Raw genomic sequence first — 26,446 nt, 5'->3', positions numbered from 1 at the left:
AGTATATACCATGTCCCAGAGTAGTTAACAGATACACAGTATATACCATGTCCCAGAGTAGTTAACAGATACACAGTATATACCATGTCCCAGAGTAGTTAACAGATCATAGTATGTAATTATGGATAGATTTATAAAACTGAGAAGAGATTAGGATCTTCAACATTATGGAGTATTTCTGCAGTCTTCTTTAGAACCCATTATATAAATGTGTAGGCAGGAAAAGTCAGTGATAGAACTGTAATTTTTACATTTTCCAGGCAGGAAATAAAGGAACAGAATGGATTTGCCAATGATAGTATTAGAAGACTCAATATGGTCCATACGGTCAGCTAATTTCTTTATTTTTGAGACATAGTCGTATATATTCCAGAATAGCTTCAAGCTTGTTAAGTAGTTCAGGATAGTCTTGATTTTTCTGATCCTCCTAACTCTGGCTCTCAAGTTCTGGGATTGTAGCATGGGTTAGTAACCATGCTTGTTTTATGCTTGTTTATGTGCTGAGCCTCCAACCTAGGTCATCTTATGTGTGGACGAGCACTTTCCTGACCTCTGGCCCTGTATTTATCACTCGTCACTTAAGGCAGATAAGGTATGTGCAGCAGTGCTGAACTCAGCTTGAGCAGGTCAGTATGGTTGGAAGGACTTCTGTGCCAGTGTGGCTTTAAGTTGTAGGTTGAATTTTGTGGATATTGTTGAGGTATTAAATACACTACCCATCATACATTAATATAAAGTGAGATAAGTATAAAGTGTAACCCTTTTAGAAAAGCTAGAATATCATTCTCAAGTTTGGGGCTTTTAATAACAGACAAAGGAGAGAACTCTGAGGAAAGCAAGTGAGGAAACAATATAAATGGTAAATTTATACAGCAACTTTTAATCAATCTGTGGGACTGCGTGAGGGTATCCTGGGTCATGGTTGAGCAGGTGCCTAGAACCCTGAGACTCTGCAGACTCTGCGTGGGATTCCGCATGAGAACCACCAGGAGTTTGGCGCCCCCCAGAATCCAGGATCCTGAAAAGCAGTCATGGTCTCCCTAGAATTACATTCAGTCACATAGGCCAGGCTATAGGCCTCAGGCCCTTGGGATTTACATACTAATGAAGGCCAGGGGGCAGAGCAAATTAAGCATGCCTCCCCCAATCCTCCCCCTTTTTCCCCTCCCTATATAGCTCAGGACTGCCCTGAGTTTTTGGGGGGTACGCCTAGATCCATCTATCATCCACCATGACAATAAACCTTTTTGGAACCAAGGACTTCCTCGTGTTATTGGGGCCTGCCACCACCAAGGCCTCCAGGCCGCTGGAACTATAGGGTTCCTCCCGAATGTGGGACCCGCCACAGCGTGGAAGCCCCTCTGGGGCCCCACCGCTGTGGCGGCCTCTTAATTTTCCCCACATCAATCAATACACAGAAAATGTGAGATCAAGAAATGCTTGTACCCAAGCACTAGTTTTACCTTCAAAACAAAACTGTTAAATGAAACAAAGCAAGCAACTCCTTCAATAAAATTTTAAGTAAAGAAAAGTTCAGAGAATCAATACAGGTAAGAAAAATTTGGAACATGTTTTTTTCTCATGATGAGTATAAAATTAAACTATATATATTGTTTCTTAAATTTTAGGTATTTAAAAATGTAGTGCTGGAGGTGGACCATGGGGAGCAAGGGGTACAGCTGTACGAGCCCAATGCTACCCAAGAGGTTGCATTCTTGACTATGTCTGTGCTGCCCCTCTAAGGAAGTAGAGTTAGCCATAGCTCTCTTCAGGAAGGCTAGTAGATCAGTCTTTATACAAGTTAAAAAGTTGGAAATATTCAGAATGCCTTATGCCAGAGGAATTGTTAAGTATTGCAAAGCCTTATGATAGCCTTTGTTATGAATAATTTCCAAAAACCACATTTGCCATCATGGGATAATTACCACAGATGGCAAGTCGAAACAGTACACCATTGTTCAACAACAACAACAGGAAAAAGAAACTGCAAAGAAATATTTAAAATTTTTTTTTAGAGGCATTTTCTAGGGTGAGTATTTATAATTTTGATAAGGAGGAGGAGAGTTCAGTTGATAAGGTATATGATCGGGAGTCTTTCACAGAGAGGAGACTGTGGTAGGCTATAGTCTGTCTTCTTCCTGATTAACTGTCAAATAGCAAATTTCTTGAATGTTACTTTCCTCCTTTGTAAAGCCAGTGAATTCTGGGCTTGACTTTTTTTCTGAACTAATACCTGCAGGCTTATAGAGAGGGAAGGTGGGAAGATGAACAGATGGGCATGAAGAATGCCCAGAAAGCTTTACTTTGAAGTGTCGCATATACTTTCTGTTGTCCAAACTATAACTAGTTTTTAAATTAAAGAATTAGATATAGCTCATCTACTATTAAAAGTTTATCCATTCAGGATTTTTCATTACATTTAGAAAGTCATGTAACAACTGATACTAGTTTTATTTTTCTTGTTTTTTTTTTGTTTCTTTGAGACAGTCGTGCTGTGTAGCCCCAGCTAACCTAGAACTCATTTTGTAGAGTAGGTCATTTTGTAGAATAGGTCATTCTTGAAGTTCTTCTAGCTTTTGCTTCCCTAAGGACTGTATTAAGGGCATCGATAGCCATGCCTGGCTTTTGATGTTCTTCCTTTAAATGCTCAGTCTCACCATGGGCATACCTCACAAAGAATGTTGGGGCTGGGAGATAGGACAGTTAGTAGTGAGAACCTGAGCCTGATCTCGTTGTAGCCAGCCTGTTGTGGTCCTTTGTGCTTTTCATCCCAGCATTGGTTCTTTGAACATGCAGATCCCTGGGGCATTCTGGGCAGCCACAGTCACCTCCTTGGCAAATTCCAGCCTGAGAGATGTAGTCTCAAAAAAAAAATGACTGTCGAGGAACACTGCCTGATGTTGTCCATTGGCCTACATATGTACATGTGGATATGCCAAAGGAGTCTTACTGTGTGTGTGTGTGTGTCTGTGTCTGTCTGTCTCTTGTTTTACCCTGTCTCTTCCTCCCCCTCCCCCTCCCCCTCTCCCCCCCTCCTCTTCCTCCTCTTCCTCCTCCTTCTCCTTCTCTTTCACTCACTCATGAGGACATGAGTGAGGACTCACTCATGAGACATACTTTGCTGAGCCTTACAGTGCCTATCAGACAACTTTCTGTGAGGCTTTAACTTCTTTGGGAAACCTAAGGCCACACGATTTCCAAAATACTTGCAGTAAATACCTGAATTTTCAGTGTACTTTGTGTGCCTTTTTGTTGAAAACAAATTACCTGGATTAGTTATTACTACACTTCCTGGTCCAGTTAGTTTTTACTCTAATTGGTGATACCAAATTCAGTTAATTTTTTGGCTATATTTAAAAAACAGTCTAGTATCTTCTTCAAGACTATACTTTGGGGATAAATGATTAAATATACCCAGCTGTTACGTTGAAAGACAGTTTTGTGAAGAAGAGAAAGTTTGAGTGCCTTTGTTGTCAGAGATGCCCTGTATGAGTGGAGGAAAACACAAAAGGCAGAATGTGCACTTAAAAGCAGTTTGCCTGGAGTATGGACAACACAGGGATTGCATTTGGCTTAGGGTTTGACCACATTCATCTCATTGCTTACCATTAATTCTTTGGAAGTTGTAGGTGACTGATGTGCTCCTTGCTAGGAATTTGTCCTTGGAATATCTGGTTCTACTTTATCCACGGTGCTACAGTAGAAGCCCATGTTTAGCTTGCTGGGCCTGAGATTTCATGCTATTCCTGCCTTAACCCAGCAGATCTGAAACAAGTCGCCTGACTTGTAATGCAGCTTCAGAAGCCTTGTTTTTCTCCCTTTATCTGGGAGCTGGCCAAGCAGGAGGGTGGGGTCCAGGCATTTGGCTTTAGCCTTTATATTCATCAAGGGCTTCAGATGTAGACTTCAGAATTTCCAAATACAGTCATGAAAGGCTATGGCAGGATGAAGTAAGTATATTCATTGTATAATCTTCAGCACTACAGTTTTCCTGACTGTATTTTGGTATTTCTCTTTTTATCTATAGAATCTAAAAACACCTAAAAGTGGTATAGATGGTCTTCAGCTTGTGAGAGGTTCTCCTAAGTTTGTTTTCTGCTTTTCTCTGAGGGTAAAGAGGATGAGTAAGTGGACTGTTAGAATTCCTAGTAATGTTAGTGTTTGTTTTGCTGGATCTTTGTATGTAGATAGGACACCAGAGCTCTTCAGAGCTGGCACAGGAGTAGCTACACTATAGTAGTAATATAGTAGTAGAGCATTGAGGGATGCTCGTGCATGTGTGATTGTCCATTGGCAGAATCAATGAGTCTATGATTACTTCAACAAAAATGCTAATTAGAGAGCAAACCACTAAATCTATGATTGCTTTCTGTAATGAATGCTAATTCATGACCCTTAAGATAATGTATGATTGGATTTGAAAGTCATTTTTGACAGAGCCATTTGCAGATCACATCATGCAAGTTGGTAGAGTAGTTAGCATAAGTATATGAATGCTTCCTGTGAATTGGATTAAAACTATGAAATTGTGGGAGACCCTGTATGTAGGTTTTGGTTGTGTTGAAAACCTGAACTGTGAACGTTTGTGTGCATGTGGGAGTGATGGTGCATGTGAGAGTGATGGTGCAAGCCAACCAGCCTACCAAGCCATGTGCTCTATTGTAGGGTGCTAAGTGTATGTCTAATGTTTGTTCTGATGGACTGTGATGCCGAGTGAAGTAGGGATTGCTCTCTGTCCTTTATTCAGATTTTGGGAGTAGGGAAGGAAAAGCATAGTGTTCTTTGCAGCCAAATATAAATGCTAGATGAAATAGCCTTTTAATAGATAGCATGATTTTTAAGCTTGAGTTCTTTGAGGAACTGTCCTAAGAAAGGCAGAATATGTTTCTAAAGATAAAAGCAACTTTTCTAGAGACATTTTGTAGAAACATGCTGATAGTGAATTTCTGAAGGAGAAAACAGACTTCCCATGAGTCTCACATCCTCCCATATGCTGACTTGCTTGTTAAATGTTATTAAATGATTTGAGAAGACAGGCGTTAAGTGTAGCAAAAAATAGGAGGCCAGTTGTATGATGACACAGGTATACATACCACTGACTTTTCACAGATAGGTCGTGTATTCAAAGTGCTTGATGAAGTGTAAAGGATGTGTACAAATTTCTTCGTCTTGCTTACAAAAGAAGTGACAAAGCACAAATCACTATGTTCTTTGTATTGGGGGGGGGGGAGAAGAGGAGGAAGAAGGGGTCCTGTGCACAGATGCACACAACCGCTCTAATTTATTTATTATAGGTTTAATTAATTACTGTATTTCTTAGTACTGAGGGGAGACTCATAGCCTAGAGTTCTGGTTTGAACTTTTTCACATTTTGTTTGTTTAGCTTCATTACAGTAGCCTCCAGAAGAGTGACTTGAGAGTGAGGTACTGAAAATTATGTACTTGACAAACCAGAGAGTAAGTAGTAGAAAAGATTATGGACCCAGGGCAGAGGAGGAGAGGGTAACCTCCATCCCCTTTCCTCTCCTGTACATCACCTAACACTCCTCAGTTTTCCTTTAGGTTTTGTAGTTGTCGATTCAGGCCAGAAACATTTGACACTTTTTTCCTGGGTGACTGAGGTGCAATTTATGAAAGTGTGAACTATATGTAGGTAGTAAGGTCTAGTAAGAGCCAAGAACCCAAAGAGGAAAGTCCTGTGGAGGGACTATTCGGCAGTAACTTGTGGTCCCTTGAAGGGGATGCTGCCCATCTGAGTTGCTGGTGTTGAAATATAGTTCCAGCTTTCTTGCTGCTGCTATGGCTTAGCTGAAAGGCCAAGATGCTCATGGAACCTGTACCTTTTGTCCTCCAGGGCAGCACCCAGCAAGATGGGGATGGGGAGAATGGAGCCCTGGCTGTTTCTGGGAATAGTATATTATTATTATTATTATTATTATTATTATTAATTTATTTTAAGGACTCCAGGAATATATCCAAGGAGATGACAATTGTTGACTGTTCTTGGCTAAAGTGATCTAAAGAAATGCAAGTCAGAATAGCTCATACTTCATGCATTACTTATCTTTTTATTTAAGGGGTAATTATGTAAGAGTTTTTTCAGATGACCAGGAGGAAAGGGACCCTACTTCCTGACTCACTTTGCCTTTTTCTTTCATTAATTTTACAATTAAGATCTCTTGGGACTGGAGAGATGGCTCAGTGGTTAAGAACACATACTGCCATTCCAGAGAATCCAAGTTTGGTTTCCAGCACTCATGTTAGGTGGTTCAGAACTGCCTATAATTACAGGTCCACAGGAGCTCGCTCTCTTATCTGGTCTCCTTGGACATCTGCACTTGTGGGTATATGCCCATACACAGACATTCCCCTCACCAGTACACATAAGCACATCATTGAAAATTAAAATTGTGAAAAAACCAGGGGAGGGGAGATCTTATACCTCTGATCTCCTTGGGCACCAAATTTGCATGTACACAACCACACCCACACACATACACATTTATGTATTTATATATTTATGTATTTATATATTCATTCATTCATTCATTCATTCATTCAAGGAAAAATCTGCTGCTTTTGTAGTGTAGAGGACTGGCAGAGATGTGATGATCATTCCCACAGTCTGCCTTTCCTTGGTCTTTTTTCTTTTTAAACTTTTTTCTTACATATTTTTGATTGCTTAAGAGAGTAAAGGTATTATTTTCTATAAATTATTGATAAATGATGATTATTAATTCATAGCTGCTTTTATATTGGAGGTAGGCCTTTTCAGATATCTGGTATTCATGGTGGGGGAATTATAGATTATTCATTATAACTTTCAAATTAAGCTCACTAAAATGTGAATTAGCTTTTACATTTCAATGTTACATTTATATTTCAAGATGTTCTATATCATCTGATTAAAATTCATAAAGCAGGCTGGAGAGATGGCTCAGAGTATAAAGCCTGAACTACACAAGTGTGATGCCTGAAGTTTAGATCCTCATCCCTGATAAATGTGGTCGCGTAATTCCAAGGCTCTGAAGGTGAAAAGGGAATCTCCTGAATAGGCTGGCTAGTTGTATTAATGAAGTCAGTGAGCTCTGGGTTCAGTTGAAAGAACTTACCTCAATGAATATGGTAGAGAGCTACTGTGCATGTGCACGTGCACGTGCGCATACACACACACTCACACACACACACAAAATTTGGGCAGCACAAATTGGACTCAGGGAGTAATAATTTTTTTAAAGTGAAGATCCAAAGTTAGTATAAGGAATTTGGGGAGGGGTGGATCTGGGAGGAGTTAAGGAAAAGAATAGAACATTAATATGATCAAAATTGATTGTATGCGTCTATACAGTTCTCAGAGAACTAATACGAATAGATTAACCACTAAGCCTTGTTTCTACATGACTTACACACTGACATTTACCCATTGAGTCTACATGTAAGCTACATTCAGAGCCCATTGAGTCTACGTGTAAGCTACATTCAGAGTCCAGTCACACCAACCACATGTTCTGGTAGTAGGTGGTCAGAGGCCTGAATTTACTTACTCCCTGTACCCCATATGCTGGCTATGGTGACTCAGATTTGTAATCCTATACTGGAAGCAGGAGGATCAGAGATTCAAAGTCATCCTGGGCTACATAGTGAGTCCATGGCTAGCCTGGGCTATATGAAATCCTGTTTTAAATAATAAATAAATATGAAAAATTGCCAATACACAGACACCCCCCCACACACACACCACACGTGCGTGCAATGCAAGTGATATATAAACAAATAAACCACCTGCAGTAGAGCATTAGGTTCAGAATTACCTTTCATTGTAAAGTCTGAGGGCCTGTACAGTCTGTTATTTAAGATACTTTGGTAAAAAAATTAGTTATTTGAGTGTTCATGATTGTTTATGAAGAGAGCAGTAAAATCAACATCAGAAAAAGCAATGTGGTATGAGGGTGGATTTGCAGTTGTAGCTCTTAGTCTCCCCCCTCTCTCCCTCCCATCTCACCTTCCTTCTCATCCTGCTCTCAGCAGACTTGCTGGGAGGAAGACCATCATTCTCTTTTTGTTCTTTCATATTGAATATCTGGAATGTGGATTTTTATGTTTTTTACATTATTGGGGCGGTGAAATGGATATGAGAAAAGGTAGTTGGCATTTAGAAATGTGATGTATTTAAATTTAGAAATGTATATTGAAGATGTTAAAAATAAGAAAAACTAGAAGAAAAACATCTACTAACAACAAAACCTTGTAACAACAACTAAGTTTCTGAGTCCTGTTATTTGTCTTGAATGAGACAGAGATATAAATCAACCAACCAGGTCCTGCAAATAAACACTGTGGCCACTATGGTCCAGAATGTAACTCGTGTTCTGGCCCACCAGGAATGTGTTGTCTACTTTTGCCCCAGTTCCAAACTAGAAAAAAATGCCTTAGGTTTTAGGCCTTCTCTGCTTGTTTATTTCTGAAATGTGTCAGTATAAGGATATTGCCCTTTCCAGAGTGCAGGATGCATTTCAGATATGCCTCAGGGGGGAGGGCTTTGACAAGTGTCTGTGATTTTTCCCCCCCTATGATGTGCTTGCACTTGTTTCTTAGAGTTGCAGGGTTGCAAGTCCCTGTTTGACCTGTCTGTGCTCAGTGGTTTCCTAAGATGTGAACAGTCTTTGAGTTTATTTGCCTGCCTTTAAGATGGACGTGCCTAGTTTAGGCAGCATTATGTGTCCTCTGTAGGCAGCATTTTGACTTTGTATGGCGCTTCTCTCAGCAGGACTTTTGGGGTCTGAAATCCAGGCCAGTGTCTAGTTTTGTTATCTGGAAGACTAGAAAAGCAGTTGTGATCTAACATGCTGCTGCCATTTCTATTCCAGGGACAGGGGAGAGTGGCAAGAGCACCTTCATCAAGCAGATGAGGATCATCCATGGGTCGGGATACTCTGATGAAGACAAGAGGGGCTTTACCAAACTGGTGTATCAGAACATCTTCACAGCCATGCAGGCCATGATCAGAGCTATGGACACTCTCAAGATCCCATACAAGTATGAACACAATAAGGTAAGTAGACTCATTGGAACAGTTGGCAGAATGGGGTCTGAACCCTTCTAGAGTTGACAGTGGGTGTTTGAAATGTACTCTTTCCCCTCCCTTGCCCTTATGACCTCTGTCCGCTCCTTGGCCCTCCCCTCCATGGGTACACAGGTACTGACTTGTGGAGGCCGGAAGTATCTTCCTCTATCACTCTTCACCTTATTGGATTGTTTCTGTTCTCAAGCAAAAGATACCTTAACTGTTATCTGGCCTGTTTGATACTAGAAAATTGTTCACAGTTGCAAAACTGGTTCTAGCTTTTGGAATGCCACAGCAACATTGGAATTTCCTTTATTATTGCCTAAGTTTTGCTTCATTGAATGAGAAGTTTCACTGGCTATGGGAGGAGCTGTGGACCAGATGGCATAGCACTGCATGTCTTTTTATAAGCCTCACTCTTTTCTAAGGATTCTAAACTTAGGAAGCAGCTTGTAATACGTTTCAGTAAGTTGCACATTTTTACCAGACTACGATTAATTTTCCTTGAGTGTAGGTATCCATGACTTTGTCCTTGGGAGTTCTTTACTAAAAAAGCATGTTGATATAATGGTGAACTGCTTCAGTCCACCCCACATTGAAGAAACACATGTTTTAAGATTTCTTTTGAACATACAGTGATAAAGAGTTTGTTTATTTATGAATACCATCTTATCTTTTCTCTGAATACAAGTGTTCATAGCTAACGATAAAAGAGATTGTCATTTAATAAAGCCTGCTTATGTAGAGTGTATGACCATGAGATTACTACCAAGCTATGTGCATCCCATGAGTATGAAAAACAAGTGACTTTTTGTTTTGATTTAAGCCTCATCTTACAGATAACTTGTATATATGCATGTGCTACCATAGTAAAAGCTCTGCATTCTGGAATGTTTCTCTCACAGATACTTGTGTATATGCATGTGTTACCATATGTAAAAGCTCTGCATTCTAGAATGTTTCTGCTGCAAACATTTCTGTCGAGGATACTCAACCTTACCTAGTTTCTAAGTTTAGTCTTTGAAGTTCTGATGACCAGGCTCATTTAGCAACTAGTCTTTAGTTCCCTTTGCCTAAATAGCTGTTACTATGACACCTGGTTTTTCTTTTCATTTGGAGTGGAGGGATCTAAGTGGACCAGTAAGTACTATGCTACCTAATAATGAGGAAGGACATTTCATAGGAAAGTATCTCATTAGGGTTTGGGGCATGATTCAGTCAGTAAAGCACTTACCTTGCAAGCCTGAAGATCTGAGTTCTTTCCTCAGAATTGAGCTAAAAATTCTGAGGCATTATTACATGGGCATGTAATCCCAGCATTGGAGATGCAAAAGCAGGAGAATCCCTAAGGCTCCTTTGCCAGCCAGGTAGCCTCATTGGTGAGCATCAGGCAAATGAGAATGGTACCAGGGACATCTGCCAGCTCTCATTCTCTTGCTTATGTACATGCATAACCACTCCTAAGATGTAAGCATTTGTTAAAAATGTTTAAATTATTCTTATTTCTTTGTATTTCCTTTTAAAAAAACCCCTCAAGATCTTCAATGTTATTTTCCAAGAAAAAGTAGCCAAAATTCTGAAGGCTGTATTATTCCTGTCTTTGATCAACTCAATAAGAAATTGCTACTTAAAAACAAAACAAAAACCACAAGGGAATTTTCTTAGTTTGCAGAATGACCATGTACCGACTGCACTGAGGAATTTCCACCTGTGTAATAAACAGAACTAACAGTCTTGTGTTTCGGTCTGTCTGTCAAAAAGTCAGGGGAGCCAAAGATTTGTAGGCTGCAGAAACCAACCACTGGATGAGGAAGTAAGAGGAAGACTTTTGAGGGTGTGAGCTTACAGGAGGCCTGAGAAGCTGAAGGACTGTTCTTGGGAGAGATGAACTTCAGCCAATTTCAGTCTTTCAGTACTCACTTCTGATTCAGATTCCTGCGAAAAGTGTTGGACTGGCCCAGTGTGGATTCTTTGCTAGTTCTTTAGACAGGGGAAGGAAGTCTGGTCAATGTGATTGACAGTCCCTGGGGAAAATCTGGGTACTGCTAGTGGCAAAAGAACAATTCTGGCCCAGCTCACAAATGTCTACTACAAAAATGTACAGTTGATTTATAACATGGAATGACATGTGAACTCTCTGTAGATGCAAGTCTTACTTAGCATTTACTTTAAAATAAAATTTCTTATTCTGGACTTACAGGGTGGGAAGGGACTCAAAGAGGTTAGTGACTCAGTGATAGCTATCTGCTATCCAGTGTTATATGCACTGTAGTGAGTGTATACCAGCGTCTGAGTCCTAGCATGGAACAGCAAAATAATCTTGCAGCCTTTACAGTTTGTTAAGAAATCTTCATTTCTTCGTAGTCTAGGCCTGAATTTTCTCATGTGTGGGAGTGAGACAAATAATGTTAAGGTGATTTCAAAGTTCAGAAGATCATGCATGTGAAATACCTTTAAAATTTTTGGCAGTGTCAAATTGAGGAAAAGCCATCTTCAGAGTGATGGTTGTTGGGATGGGATGCCAAGCGAGGCACAGAGCACTCCTTACCTGGATGTGTTGCAAACAGAATGGGTTTTTAACATGTGGCATTTTCTAAAGCCATCTTTCCAAACTAAGGCAGGTGATGAACTGGACAATACTTCTGAAAGTCACCTTGTGCTGACCCCTCTGCTTTAAAACACAAGAGAGGGCTGGAGTGAGGAAAGACTGGCACAGGCTTTGTCCCTTCTGTGTTCTTACTGAAGGGTAGCATATGCATAGAAGAACATGTGTTCTAAGTAATGAGTGTCTAGTGTCACCACTTTGATATGTCTGTACTTAAGCTCTTAGTTTGGGTCAGCACAACCAGTACCTTAGGCTCATCACTCCTTCCTTATTCTAGATAAATCTACCAACCACGGGGGGTTACCTCCGTGATGTTCAAGGGCATGTAGTTTTGCCAGTGTTTCAACCTGTACTCGTGAAGGCACATATTGTATGAACTTTGATATATGTATTTCACTTAAATCATATTTGAGGGGTCCCATAGTACTTTGCCTGGTGGTGAAAATTTTTTCATCTATTTTGTCAAATAGTCACTTTTGTTTAACATCTAGTTTTTATAGGTATTCTACAGGGTTTTTTGTTTGTTTTTATATATGTTTTCTTTAAAAAATGTGTTCCTGACTGTCACAAATAATACAAATAAATGGAGGCAGTCTTGAAACTGGCTTTGGTAAACATAGCATTATGTTTACCCCCCCCCCAAAAAAAAACCAAACTTTTGCCCTGTCTCTATTGAATTGCCTGATTATTATTGCTTTGTAGGAGCTCTTTATATATTAAAGCTACAACTCTCTGCTTAGTAAATGCAATTTTCTTACTAGTTCCTCCAGTGAAAGTTGTTAATCTTAGTCCAGTTTGTCCTTTTTCTCCCTCTAATTAGTCCTTTTAAAGTAATTTTTTTGCTTACTTTAAATTTATATAAATAACTTGTACTTTTTCTAAATTTTCTATTTTTGCTTTTTACATTTAGATCTAAAATAAACTTCATCATATATTGAAGAATACAGTGTGAAATTAGGAGCCTTGTTTTAATTTTTCTGCCTTGAAATCTTATTGACCCAGCTCATTTATCAGACACCATCCAGGGCCATGCAGGATTGCCCTGGTCACTGATCACATGATTATGTATGCAGTTGGTCCCAGGTTGACTATTATGAGCCATTTGTTTATTTCGTGTCTCTTTCTGTCTGTCATTACTAAACTACTGATGACCAAGCTGTATAAGGAGTTTTGATATTAGACAAGGTAAGTCATTCCACTCTAGTTTTCCTCTTTTGAGACTGCACTAAAACTGAGTTGATTCCCTTATATTTAAAGGTTTTTTTGGTTCTGTTCTTTTTTTCCAGGAAAAAAAATGTCTTTAACTGGTTAGGCTTTCTAGGCAGAACTTAAATTTTTTGTACCTTACTCTGTAAAGCAACACTTTTCTTTTCCTGAGGCCTCTGCCTGTTTGCTGTTCAGCTCGTGTTAATTTGTGGCTAAGTACAAAGTCCTTAATGTTTCCTAGATTGATAACCTGACATTAAAAACCAGCAGTTACATCACTTCTGAGCAGTTGATAGAACTTGCTTTGTGCCTTCATTAGTATTCGTGGGGCCATGCTCTTTGTCCTTTTTAGCATTTCCTTTAGAAAGAGTAGAAGCTGGGCTAAGTGCAGTGGGGATCAATTTCCCTTTCCAACAGTGTCTTTTGGGCTGACGTTTCCCCTGCAGCGCCCAAATTAGCAAACACATTAGCAGAATCCTTTCCTGTTTCCTGTCCCCAGTGTCTACAGCACTGGCATTGAACAGGTTTGTCTGGATTTCATTCTTCATTGTGATCTCTAGCTTTTGTGGAACTAGGCCATTTTCTATGGCTCAGTATAAAAGCTTAGGTTAAGAAAGAAGGTAACAATGAAAGCGGTCTTTGTCACTTGTTAACTATAGTGTTTTAGTCTGGTTTTTAAATGTTTTATTTGTGTGTTTTGATACAACTTGTTTTTGTGAGTAGGAAAAAACAAACAAGCCTGTATGTTGTTTAGTTTGGTTTGATCTGGGTTTTGATTTTTGAGATAGGGTGTCTTAGTTACTTTTCTATTGCTGTGATAAAACATTATAACTAAAGCATTTTAGAGAAGGAAGGGGTTTGGGTTTTTTGTTGGTTTGTTTGTTATTTGTTTTGTCATATGATTCTAGACAGGTAAGTAACTATTACTGTTACGGTAGAACTGGGTGGCAGCAGGCAGGTGGGCATGGTGCTGGAGCAGCAGTGGAGAAATCACAGCTCTAATTACAAACAAGAAGCAGACAGGAAACTCAAAATGACAAGTCTTTAAATTCTCAAGGCCCTCCTAAACAGTGCCACCAACTGGGGACCACATAAAAATGGCAGAGCTTTTGGGACATTCTCCCTCATGCCACCACAGAAGCCTTAAACCAACGTGATCCTTAGGCCTCAGCCTCCTGAGTGCCATCACACGCAGGAGGAAACCTAGATATTTCTGTGTATACACTCATGCCTAACCGGCTCATGTGTACACTGTTCATGTGGGAATGTATATGTGCACACATTCTTGTTGAACTGACTCGTGTGTACACTGTTCATGTGGGAATGTATATGTGCACACATTCTTGTTGAACTGGCTCATGTGTATACTCTTTATTCACATGGGACTAAAGCTGAAGACAGACCAGAATTCTCCCTGTGTTGTACATAAGCAATGTGTGCCTTTGTATAATGTTTTCTTAGTATGTTATTTGTGTCCTATCTGCATCATGGTTCTTCTCTTCTCAGCATATCCATGTTTTCCACATTCATATCACAAGTCAACTTAAACTAATCTATGCTGTTTAAAATAATATGATTGTGCACCCACCTCTTCTCATCTTCATAGGCACTAGACATACATATATGCCTGTGGACAAAACACACAAAATATGTAGGCTTATATTTTTTCAGTCTATTTTAATAAGGGTTCAACCTCCCCTCTATCCCACCACCCACCAGAGGTAGTGGAAAAAAAAGCTTATTAGGGTATGGGGGAAGTGGACCTGCTTAGAAATAGTTCATTAGGGCAATTCCACTCTTCATTGTTCTCAGTCCAGTCCACTAGCAAATACCACATGCAAACCAGCAAAGGCAGTTCAATCTCAAAGAAACTGTGAGGCTTTCCCACTGGCCTGAATCCTCCAAAGTGGCAAGAAGCGGCAGGAACCTCATGAGAAGTTCTTTGGAGAATTGCTCTCTATAAAGTCACCAGAAGCGAAGCTCAGCAATGTAACATAAGGTGAAGACTAGCGAGGCAGAGCAAGGCAAACTATGCTCCAGCTTCTACTGTCTGTGGGGTCATATTTATATTCCTTTTTAAACATCATGTGACTTTTCAGTATTTGGTATAGCAAAACTTCTTTTCTCCTCTGTATGCGTCAGTGAAACATTCTTTCATGTGTCTGCTCTAGCAAAACATCCTTTCACCTGTGTGTCCCAGCAAACTAACATTTGACATAACTGAATTTCCTAAGACCCCAGCAGTTTCCGCTTCTGACTGTGATGATGATGTATGGAGTGGACAAGATCATACAGGGGGACAGTTGTGACATCAGCTATTCGGCAGTTGAGCTATACTTCACCTATCTGGCCATCTCTGGGTGCCATGCAATTGTGGCCTACAAGAAAAATGTGGCTGAGCAGTACATCCAGGTCAGTGACACCTGGTCACTGTGCTGTGTGGATGGAGTTGCCTTCCACATCTTGTTCTATTGGTGTTATCTGTGTCTAACTGGACTTCATTGGCAGAAAGTTCAGCCATGGAAGCCAGGATGAGGGTGGCTTACATCAGTAAGAAAGCCTGGGAATGAAGTGCATGGCAGAAGCCTGGTTTTCAGGAGAGGGAGCTAGGATCTGGTCAGAGTCAGAGCAACTGTAGTCATGAAGCTGGAACACGTGGAACAAAAGCCTCATCTCAGGAGTGCAGCGGAAGCTGGTCAGCACGATCCACAGCATTTGGGACACTCTTCTCCCCAGGCTGAGGTTAGAATGTGTACATTTCCAGACAGCAGTGGGTAAGGTTGACTAGTTAGGCTAGTAGTAGCTGTTAGAAAAAAGCCTAGGTAGGAGAAGCCAAGGGCTGGCTTAAGGTAGTACAAGAAGCATGTTGCTCACTTCACAGTGTTTCCCTTAAAAAAGATTTTAAAACATCTCATAAAAAAACCAGACATGTTTGTGTTAAGAACAAAAGCCTTTTCAGCTACTGGGTGGTGTTGTTTGTTTGTTTTTCCCTTTTGACACCTGGAGTATTTTTTTTCAGCTTGTTTGCCCTATTTTATGTCCTCCTAATTACTAACATTTGGTTATTTTGTGATTGTATTCCTATTTGCTTGTTTGTTTGTTTGTTTGTTTTAAGAACATTAATGACTAAATGAAAATATAGGAAGGAATATGGAAAAATAGCATGCTGTAAATATCTTCATGGTTTTTGTAGGTGTGCATTTATACAAATATGGATACCATCAAGGAAACATACTGGAGAAATAATGTCACTTTATGCTGGAGAACGATGGTTGCTTAGTTTTGTTTTGTTTTTTGTTTCTTGTTTTTTGTTTGTTTTTTATTTTTTGTTCCTCCTCATCTTATTCTGCTTTTTCCCTCCTTTTTAAACATTTCTTAACAAGGCCTCACTATATAGATACCCCTTGAACCTGAAATCCTCTTGCTTTGATGTTAGCGCTGGGAGTTTAGACCTTACCATATGGAGTATGCTTATTTTCTCTAGGAAAATAAAGAAGACTTGCTATTCTTGCAAAGGACCTGTGTTCGATCACCAGTACCTACACAATGACTCAACTGTCACTCTAGTCCCAGGGAATCTGGTGTCTTCTTCTAGTACCAGGCATGTGGCTCATGCCTATACATGTAGGAAAAATGCTCACTCATACACAGAGCAGTAACATCTAAAACGAAAGCATGTAGTTATCGCCAGTATTGGTGGATACAGTGTAAACTTGTTCTTTGAACAACTTTATGCTTTTAAAAGTTAGCAAGGTGACATTTGTGAAGTTGTTGCCACTCTTCCTTGTCCAATCTTGTCTCACTTGTATGAATGGAGAGAGATTTAGAGTAATGGTGTTATTACTGAGAGACTGTTATGCTGACATGCACTAACCTGGGTGCTAGGTTCCCCACTTCTTGCAATATGTATATGTCCTCTGTGATATATGGTATACACTTCCTATGTGGTATATGATGTAATGGTTTTGAGCTAAAGCAATGTGCTAAGCATGTCAGATGCTGCTGGTTATAATGTAGTGAGGTGACCTAGATAAGAGTCCACCTAGGGTTATTTGTTTATGTGTTCTTGATGGCATTTTCCTAAAGTATGGTCTTAGGACCTGTTTAGCATTGGCTTCCTGGTTTCCAAAGGTAATGGGATAAGAGCCAGTGTTTTATGTATCCCAGACAGACCCTCACCAAAGTTGGGTTTCCAGTTAATATCTGCATGTTAACAACGTTGTCACAAGTTTTAGGAATTTTGAATGTAGCATGTTTTTGCCAAGGTAGTGGCAGCTTCCAAATGGAGGTACTATTGGCCATTTAAGGATGTAAGTGCCCATCAGGCACTTACTTGTACTGTATTTATGGTCTCTGAGAAATTTATATAGTTGCACCCAGTCATGGGGAAGGGTTTTCTTTTTATTTGCACAGCGTTCTCTTTTGGCCAAGCTGTGTCTACAAATGGAGTTAACCTTTTCTAGTAGGTACAGAAGGCACTGTCCAGTCCACTGAGTGTGGGGTTGGGAACATGATTTTGAGTTCAAAGGCAGCACGTCTGAAATGTAACATTAAAGTAACCATAAATCACACAGGTAGTTTTGCAAACTACATGTTTGTATTGCAGTGGATATGGGGTGGCCCTAGGGTGGGGCTATGGCTTTGTTTTCTTGATAAGCTTCCAAGCAAAGGTGATGTTGCTTGAGTCATTTTGGGCATTAGAACACTGACTCTGCCATCAGGGGCAATGTGAAAACATTAGGGAGCCAGCACTAGAGAAAGCATCCCATAGTGTATCCATCAGTAGGATTTCAGCCATGGGACATTAAGCTAGAGACTGAAACTCTGAACAGTATGCTTCCCTTCTGGAAAGTGGGATGTTGATGATGGGCTCACTTTATAGTTGATATGAACATTAATGAGAAAATAGAGCTACGCATTTATAGTAATATTAGTACATAGTAAGTGGATACTAAATAAGTAGTTGTTAAATTCTTTCTAGAAGGGTCGGGGTTAGGGGAGAGAGACCTTCGAGGAAAGTCCAGAGGTTTTCAGAAAAAAAAAATGTTGATTGCTTAAAGATACAGGGGAATCTTTGATCTAAGCACTAGATGTAGATTCCCATTATCTATCAGCAACAACAGTGATTCCTTGTAAGCAGCCTTCTGGCCTCTGGCTGGACCCAGCATGTAGCATATAGATGAAAGAACCCTAAAGGGCCAGGGGATGTAGATACTGCTGAAATCAAGTTCACTGACACTCCCTGGTAATCAGTGTAGCTTATCATCTTGATAACAGGGTGTTTTCAAGAAAGGAAGAAGAGATAGAGCAGTCCAGAAGAGGGGAGGAAGAGAGACAACCTTTCAAGCACTTCTGGACCCAATGTAGTTACAGGCTTTTAGCCTAATTCACTCAAAAGTGCTACATAGCTAGTATTCTAATTTTGCCCATGAAAATGCTCTAAGTTACTAAGTGTGTAAGTTATACAGTATGATTTGACAACAGAGCTAGAGTGGAGTTTTATAGTGTTTAAAATGCAGCTCTGCCTTGACTCCATAAATGCCTTTGGCACCAGGATACTCACTCATCATTTCCCCATTCCTTTTCTTTATCTTCCTTCCTGCCATTCTGGGTCCGTAAATGGAGTGTTACACCTTGTGATGCTGGATGTTCTGTGTTCTGACAGTTTCTTGTGAAGAGATCTGGTCATATAAAAAACATATTTTTTGTTTTGGAAAAAGAAAAAATCTAGCTTTGATTAAAATAATTGGGTTTCTTAATTTCATACAGTGTGTATCTTGTAACTCATACTGAAGAGTTTTCCTGCCATGTAAACTTTTCAGTGACTGCTGGCTTGTGACTAAGTTATTCAAGCACACAGTTCACAAAATATTGTCTCTACATTTTACTTGATATGTTATGTCAGAATAAATATCTTTTTAATGTCAAGGCCTGTTAAAGAATTGCTCTCAATTTTGGACAGCAAAGTTGTTATCACAAAAGTCAGCAGTAAGATTATCATTCATGTAAAGAGAATCTTGATGTTAATACTCACAGCATTGAACAGTACACTGTTGAACCCTAGACATGCAAACCAAAAATGAAGAAGCAGTGTATCTTTTCACTTGCAGTATATTTGGAAATTTATGATAATGGGAAGTAAAATACCACCAAGTCCCTAGAAAAGCCTGTTTCAGGGCTAGAGGTAGTTCTGTCAGTTATGTCTTGCTATGCAGGCATGAGGACCTGAGTCCAGTCCCTAGGACCCACTTAAAAGCTTGAGCCAGGTGAAATGGTGTTTGTAATCCCAGCGATCAGAAGGTGGAGACAGTGGGTCCAAAGTTTAGCCTGCTTGGCCACCTTCATGCCAAAGTGGGAGACTCTCTCAAAAAACAGGATAGCTGGCTCCATAGAAACATGTATGGCTGACCTGGACTCTGTGTACACATATTCCCACCAAACATATATCCACTTGTATACATATAATACCATTTACACTGTAAATAAGTAAGTGACAAATACTGTCTTTTCAGTATTTCTAGTAGCCAAGACTTAAACCCAGGGCTTTGAGCAAGCTACAGAGGGTATCTACTGTCTAGCAGTTGTCTCTGCTCCAGAAATAGACATTCTGGATGCTTACATTTTGTTTAAATATGTACAGAAGCCTTTAGAGCTTTTTGCCCCATTCATTGAATTCATAATACACTTAATGCTAGAAGATATGTTATCATTCCCACTTATTATTAGTAAAACTTGGGAAGGTCTACATTACTTACTGTAGTTTATCTCCCTCCGTTCCCTGATACATGTGTTGAAGTCCTGACTCCCAGGGCGATTATATTAGGAGGCGGGCCTTTGGGAAGTGATTACACCATGAAGGTGGTGTAGTCGTTATGAATGATATTAGTGCCCTAGTAGAATAGGCCTAAGGGAGATTGTTCACCTTTTCCGCCATGTGAGACCGCAGTCTTGAGAAGTTGCTGTCTACAAACCAGAGAGCAGGCCCACATCACACAGTCAATCTGCTGGCTCTTTGATTTTGCACGTCACAGGCTCTGGAATGAAAAATGTTAGTTGTTTATAAATTCTCAGTTTATAGTGTTTTATTAGAGCAGCAGACTGACAGTAACTACCCTGAAATTGAAGATTGGATGCATGGTTTAAGCCTGAAATTCACAGATAGCCACAACAGCTCATGAGTCTGCCCATTCTAAGGTTCTAGTGGAAGGAAGGGCAGTCTTCTTATAGATTTGCTTGGTTTGGAGGGAGCCAGAGCAGTCCTCCTGATGGAGGATGAGGCAAGACAGGCTCTGTTGTATTGTGCATACTGGTCCTGTGATGGTGAGTGTTCAGCATTGCTGTGGAGACAGGAGAGCTATAAAGTACAGGCAGTTCTCTGGAAGTTGGAAACTGGGATGGGAGGTGGGCGATGGATGCAACAAGGTGGGTCAGATTTATGGAGGGAGTTAAAAGCTGTAAAAGTATTGTATAGGAAAACAAGAACAGCTTCGGATTCCATCTTCCATGGTGGGCTAAATTTTTTATCCATCCATCCATCCATCCATCCATCCATCCATCCATCTATGGAGAAGAGCCCCTCCTCCTGTATCACTCCATCCTGGCATATCATGTCATTTCAGGACTAGTGGTATCTTCTTGCACTGAGGCCGGACAAGTGGCCCTGTTAGGGGAAACAGGAGCCACAGATAGGCAACAGGTTCAGTAACAGCCTCCACGTCAGTTGTTTGGGGGACCTGCATGAAGGCCAAGCTGCATCTCTCTGCTACATATGTGCTCTTTGCGGGGTGGCCTAGGTCCAACCCATGCTTGATCTTTGGTTGGTGGTTCAGTCTCTGGTAGCACTTAAGGGTCTAGGTTACTTGACTCTGTTGGTCTTCCTGTGGAGTCCTGATTGTCTTTGGGTCCCTCAATCCTTCCCTCAACTCTTCCACAAGACTTCCTGGGCTCCATCTGATGCTTGCCTGTGTGCCTCTGAATTTGTTTCCATTGGCTACTGGATGGAGCTTCTCAGAGGACAGTTATGTTAGGTTCCTGCAAGCATAACAGAGTTTCATTAACAGTGTCAGGGATTACTGCTTGCCCATGGGTTGGGCCAGTCATTGGTTGGTCATTCCTTCTGTTTATGCCCCATCTTTCTCCCTGAACATCTTTTAGGCAGGACACATTTTGAGTTGAAGGTTTTGTGGGTGGGATGGTGTCCTTATCTTTCCAATAGGAGTCCTGCCTGTGGTGGGTTGCATTTCCACAGGCCTACCTGAAGCCATTGGTCAGGAGCAGGAGATGATGCAGGAATATCACAAATGGTGCTGTGCGAAACTGGGAGGTGCCCTGGGAGGCACAGGAGATGCCCTTGTGCCAGTCTACCTAGCACTCCCAACACCCCAGAAGTAGAAGCTGAAGCTCAAGGCCAGTAACAACCTTGGCTTCATGGTGAATTTGAGGCAAAAATGGTTTAAGGTAGAAAGAGGTCGTTGTCAATAGTTAGCCCTCATCACTGTTATTTGAAGTGGTACTTAGGATCTACCAAGAAAGAGAGGGGTGAGCAATAAAGGACAGGATAATGGGAAAATGGAGGTACAACTTAGTGGGAGACAGTAATTGGGAGTTAGAGACAGGGTATGAAACTGAGATGAAGTCAAGTTGTTGAGCAGGGTTTTTCTATTAGGATCTGGCCAAAGTAGATCTAATTAGCTATTTTTCAGGGTAGCCAGACCCCTTATCCTCATCCCAGTTTTCCACAATAACAGGAAACAGGTATAACATGCATAATTAAAAATCCAGATAGGCCTAACTCTCATTCTAACAATATGCTTATGTTGCAGTAAGATATCTCTCTGTCTTGTGATATGCTATCAGATCATTTTGACCTTGATGGTTGCACATACAGTTTAATCTCAGAGTAGAGTAAACTGTAAACCACCAGAGTCCATTAACCACGGGCAGTTCACAGACCCCAGGATCACAGTCTGATTTAGTAAAGAACTGTGTTTGGCCAAGGAACCCTGATTCAGTGAAGGAGTAGCTCTGAGGGATCTGTCAGCCTGGTGAAAGAGTGGACCATGGTGGGTCAGAACACACCCTGAAGTGGCCAGCAGGGCAACACACAGCTGGAATCCCTAGCAAGTCTTCCCTACAGAGCCTGCTCCATGAAAACATGTGAGAGTGTAGCAGTCATTCTCTGTTCTGCCCCAAGCCAGCAACACTGAGTGCAGCCTGTGCATGTAATCCATGTTCCATGTGTACTTATTTACTAAATGTGTGCCAGAAGAGCTTACCAAAGTGCAGATGTGTCATCCAGCACAGTATTCTTTTTCTCCAGCCCGATGGGCTCTGGCTCTCTGCTTCTACCAGAGACCTTCATGTACCACCACCCCTTCATTCTTTCATGAATTGCTTCTTTAGGATCTTTTCTTTCCAATTATCCCACTTTATGATTGTACAGGGTAGTGTGATTCTTTAAATAATACTTCACACAGAGAGAGAGGAGGGAGGGAGGGAGGAAGGGAGGTAGAAACGGACGGAAGGAGAGAGTGAGAGTGAGAGAGAGAGAGAGAGAGAGAGAGAGAGAGAGAGCGCGAGCGCGCGCAAGCACATAAAACAGTGGTGCGTAGTTTTATTTAGCATTGTTATAATATTGAAAACTTGTGAATTAGCCAGATCAATAAAAAGCTGGTTGAGATATAATATATGTGCTCAGGATTTTTCTGTGATGTTGAAATAAACAGTGAAGTGGGATTTATACTAATACAGTGTGCGAACATTGTAGTATTAAGGAGAATATAATCGTTGTTTTTAAGAAATAAAAGAAATCCAACATGCTCACTTGCAATATTAGTAAATAGAAAACTGTAGCAGACTCAACAGCAAGTGTCAGCTTGCTTCTGAGATATGGAACCAACAACTTTTCTTTTGTGTATTTATTGTGGTTTGAGTGAGAATGGCCCCAAAAGTTTATGTCTTGTTTCTAGTTGATGTAACGTTTGAGTAGGATTAGGAGTTGTGGCCTTGCTGGAGGTGTGTCATTGGAGGTGAGCTTTGAGGTTCCAAAAGCCCAAGCTAGGTCTGGTGTCTCTCTCTGCCTGCCTGCAGACAGATGTAAAGCTCGCAGGTACTTCTCTAGTGCCCATGTGCTGCCAGGCTCCCTGGTATGACAATGAAAATGGACCAGTCTCTGAAACTGTAAGCATGCGCCCAATTAAATGCTTTCAGAGTTGCCTTGGTCATGGTGTCTCTTCACAGAATAGAGCAGTGACTAAGACAGTGTCATTTGTTTGATGTGGTTTCTTTGTGCTGTAAACTTTATTCTTTGTGCTGTTTGCTCACCTGTCAGCCCATTCCATTACTATATACCTATGTTCTAAGCACTGTACTTACAGAACCAAGAATTCAGCTACTCTTCAGTTGCTCAGCTGCTAGCCAGTGATCTAATTAAGTACATGGTAATTTATAATACAGTGTGGCGAATGATAGCAGAGAAAGTGGAGAATGTCCAGGCAGGTGATAGCATGAAAGGACAGAAACAAGGAGGCTCCCTAGAATTTGCTTTTGCTAAAGATATTGTTTATTAAGTGCTTTCTGTTTGCAAAGTTCTGGGCTGATGGTAGTATGGTCCCTGCCCCCCAGGAACTTGTAAGCCACGTGATAGGAGTGATAGCAATTTGGCCATGCACTTATTTTATGCCCTTTATATTAGTAATATACAGTGTGAAATAAGGACTGCGAGTTGACAAGACAGTTTGTGGCCTGGATCATTCTGTGAGGGAGCTGTAGGCTTCAAGAGTGGCTATAAGGTTGCCACAGCTCACAGATGAAGGACATGTGATAATGTGAACTAACTTCCTCCCTTTACACTCTTGGCCATTTTTGTGGTGCATTTATTTTCTTTAACTAAATGGTCTTTTGTATTGCTTTTTTTTTTCTTCAGAGAAAGTCTTTTAAACTGCTTGCTTTAGTATTTTTAGTGACAGTTGTTTCTCAAGTAAAATAATGTTTTGTCTTGTTTTGTTTTGTTTTTAAGCAGGCTCCTGGGGCATGGGGCAGAGGAGGTCCTGGTGCCTCCAGTGGCACAGAGTGGGTCAGCATGCTGGGCTTTTGCAGTGGCTGCTCAGGTTCCCAGAGGCCTCCCTGCACTCAGTGTGGAGTGTTTCAGCTCCTCCGCACAAGCCAGAATGTAAACAGGACAGGCTCCCAATGGGACTCTCAATGTCTATGCCTAGGGGTCTATGCCTAGGCCATTTCTAGGTTCATCAACACCTTGGTAAAAGCCCAGCACCTACTACCTAGTAGAATGAGGGTAGAGTAAGGACTGTGTTCCATGAACAAATGTCCAGCCCAGGGTCTTGTTTTCTGCCATGGTTTTGACATTTGGAGGTCACATTCTTAACCTTTGTATCTGCAGATGTGATAGTCCCTGTGGTCACCTCTCCTCCTCTCCCTTCACCCTCCCCAAGAGATGCCCTGGTACAGTGAGGTTTCATGTTGCTAAGACTTCATTACTACAAAACATGTGGTGGAGCTTCATCATAAATAATTTAAAATCCTTGACAAAGAAAATGAGCTGAGCACATTCTGTGATCCAGTAAACTGATTTTTCTCTGCCTCACAGTACTCTGTCATCCTGCTCATTCCCCAAAGTCCATAATTAACAGAGGGCGGCTGTGTTCTGGAGAGAATTATCCAGGCTTGGCCTGGGTGCCTCTGCTGTGATGGAGTACAGTGGGGTTGACTCAAAGAGGACTTGGGTCACTTTCCCTTATAGCTATCATTGTAAGCAGATAAGTTTAGCCCTTTGTAGCGTAGATGACTTCTGGAAGATAGAATGTAGCCATCCTGTCATGCATTGTATGTTTCATCTTTGAAGACAAAACAGTAAGGGAACAGTAAGGCTTACTCCGAGGGTAGATAGTATCAGTCAGCCCTTCTGATGCCTGTAGTGATGGGGCGAGACATGAGTGAATATGGCGTGTGTAGCCTGAGCTCATTTCCTCATTCAGTTGATGGTTTGGAGTTAGAGAAGGACAGTTTTAGCTTAAAACCCAGAAGAGATGCATATATGTGCTTTCTTTGTTTGGATCCTGATTTGAATAAAAGTCAAGTTAAAAAAGTAGATATCATTTAGATAATCAGTAAATTTGAAAAATAATCTAGGTATTCTTAGTTTATTAGGCATGATAATGGCACTGTGGTTTGTATAGGAAGTTACTCATAAACTTAGAGGTGCATATTAAAACTTCTAGGGCAAGAGGCAGACAAATAGCATTTTAGTCAAAATATAAAACCAGGAGACTAGAAGACGGGGGAAGGCAAGTAGAGCAGGCTGGTAAAATATTTTTTAGAAGATAAAGACCATCGTATTTATTCTTTTACAACCTCCCATGAGCCCTCACTTTTTCCCCTTCAGCATCCCTGTTCTCTCCTTTTTTGGTTAGTAACCTTCTGAGTCTGATTACTGCTGCCTGTTAGAGCACGCAGTCTGGGAAGAGCTTCCTGACTGCCAGAATTTACTAGGGGTTTGTTTGACCATTCTCCAAACTTTATGTGTGTTCAGATTTTGCATAGTAAATGGTTTGAAGCAACAGACTTCTCGAGAAAGAAATTTGTTAAGTAATTTGCAAGTATTCTAACTGAGGGCCTTTGGTTATAAGTTTCTGCTTTTGAAAATGGAGATGTTAGATTAGCTACGTAGACTGCATACTCCTGCAGATTTATCCGAATACATTCTGAGCAGTGTGCCTCCTGCTGTCCTTCACCAAGTACACACACTCAAGAACACTCACTTCAGCACTTTTCTCCTCTTGTTCCTTGCCCAGTCCTCTTAGCTCTTGTCATTGGTGCTGGGGAAGGAGGGAAGAGGTTGTTAGAACCTGTGCTTCTTCAGGAGCTGGACCTTCTACAGGCCTTGGAACTTGCCTGTAGTGTGTGGCCACTTTAATGCTCAGCTCTGTATAGGCAGTATGGTGTTACTGGAATGTTGGTCCCAGTCACAGGATTTAGGTATAAGCCCCATCACTGACTGTTGTGTGCTTCAGCGAGTCTACTTGATTTTCTGCTTTACTTTTCCTTTTGTTAAAAAAAAAAATGATGAAAATAAATTGCTAACTCACTCACCGAGGTTTAAATGAAAGAATATTTACAAAAGAGTTATGGGTGCTTTTGTACAAAGTCATAAGTGTTTGTTGTTTCCCCTCGAGCTGTATGTTATTTTATTTAAAAAACAAAATACAAGACTCACTGGGTTTGAGGCTTTAGCTCAGTGGTATAGTCTAATTCTATAGCATGTATAGAGCCTTAGCTTTGATTCAAAATAAACAAAAATCACCACTGCACTCAGGTATGGATGTCATTCTTCTTAATTTCATTATCTAAAGGAGTATAGTTAGAAAAGAATAGTAGGTGGTACTTAATTCTCCCTATCTTCACACAGACTCAGATTTATCCCCAGTTACCTTGTAAGATTACTGATGGAAGTACTGCCTCTTCCCATTTGTGTGGTGTTTTGTTGGGCCTCCCTCCCTCCCTCCCTCCCTCCCTCCCTCCCTCCCTCCCTCCCTCCCTCTCCCTCTCCCTCTCCC

General features: G+C 40.8%; 1 protein-coding gene across 1 annotated transcript in view; it reads left to right on the top strand.

Moving 5' to 3' along the window:
• LOC114623384 (guanine nucleotide-binding protein G(q) subunit alpha) overlaps positions 1-26,446 on the top strand; it is a 246,618-nt gene that overhangs the window by 75,653 nt on the left and 144,519 nt on the right. Inside the window, exon 2 of the mRNA XM_028770057.1 lies at positions 8,868-9,052. Coding sequence (XP_028625890.1) covers positions 8,868-9,052 — 185 coding nt within the window. The remainder of the gene's footprint in view (positions 1-8,867; positions 9,053-26,446) is intronic.

Source organism: Grammomys surdaster, unplaced genomic scaffold (genome assembly GCF_004785775.1).
Source record: "Grammomys surdaster isolate TR1022 unplaced genomic scaffold, NIH_TR_1.0 198, whole genome shotgun sequence".
Taxonomy (NCBI): domain Eukaryota; kingdom Metazoa; phylum Chordata; class Mammalia; order Rodentia; family Muridae; genus Grammomys; species Grammomys surdaster.
Note: the sequence above shows the minus strand (reverse complement) of the source record. Positions and strands in the feature narration are given on the sequence as shown.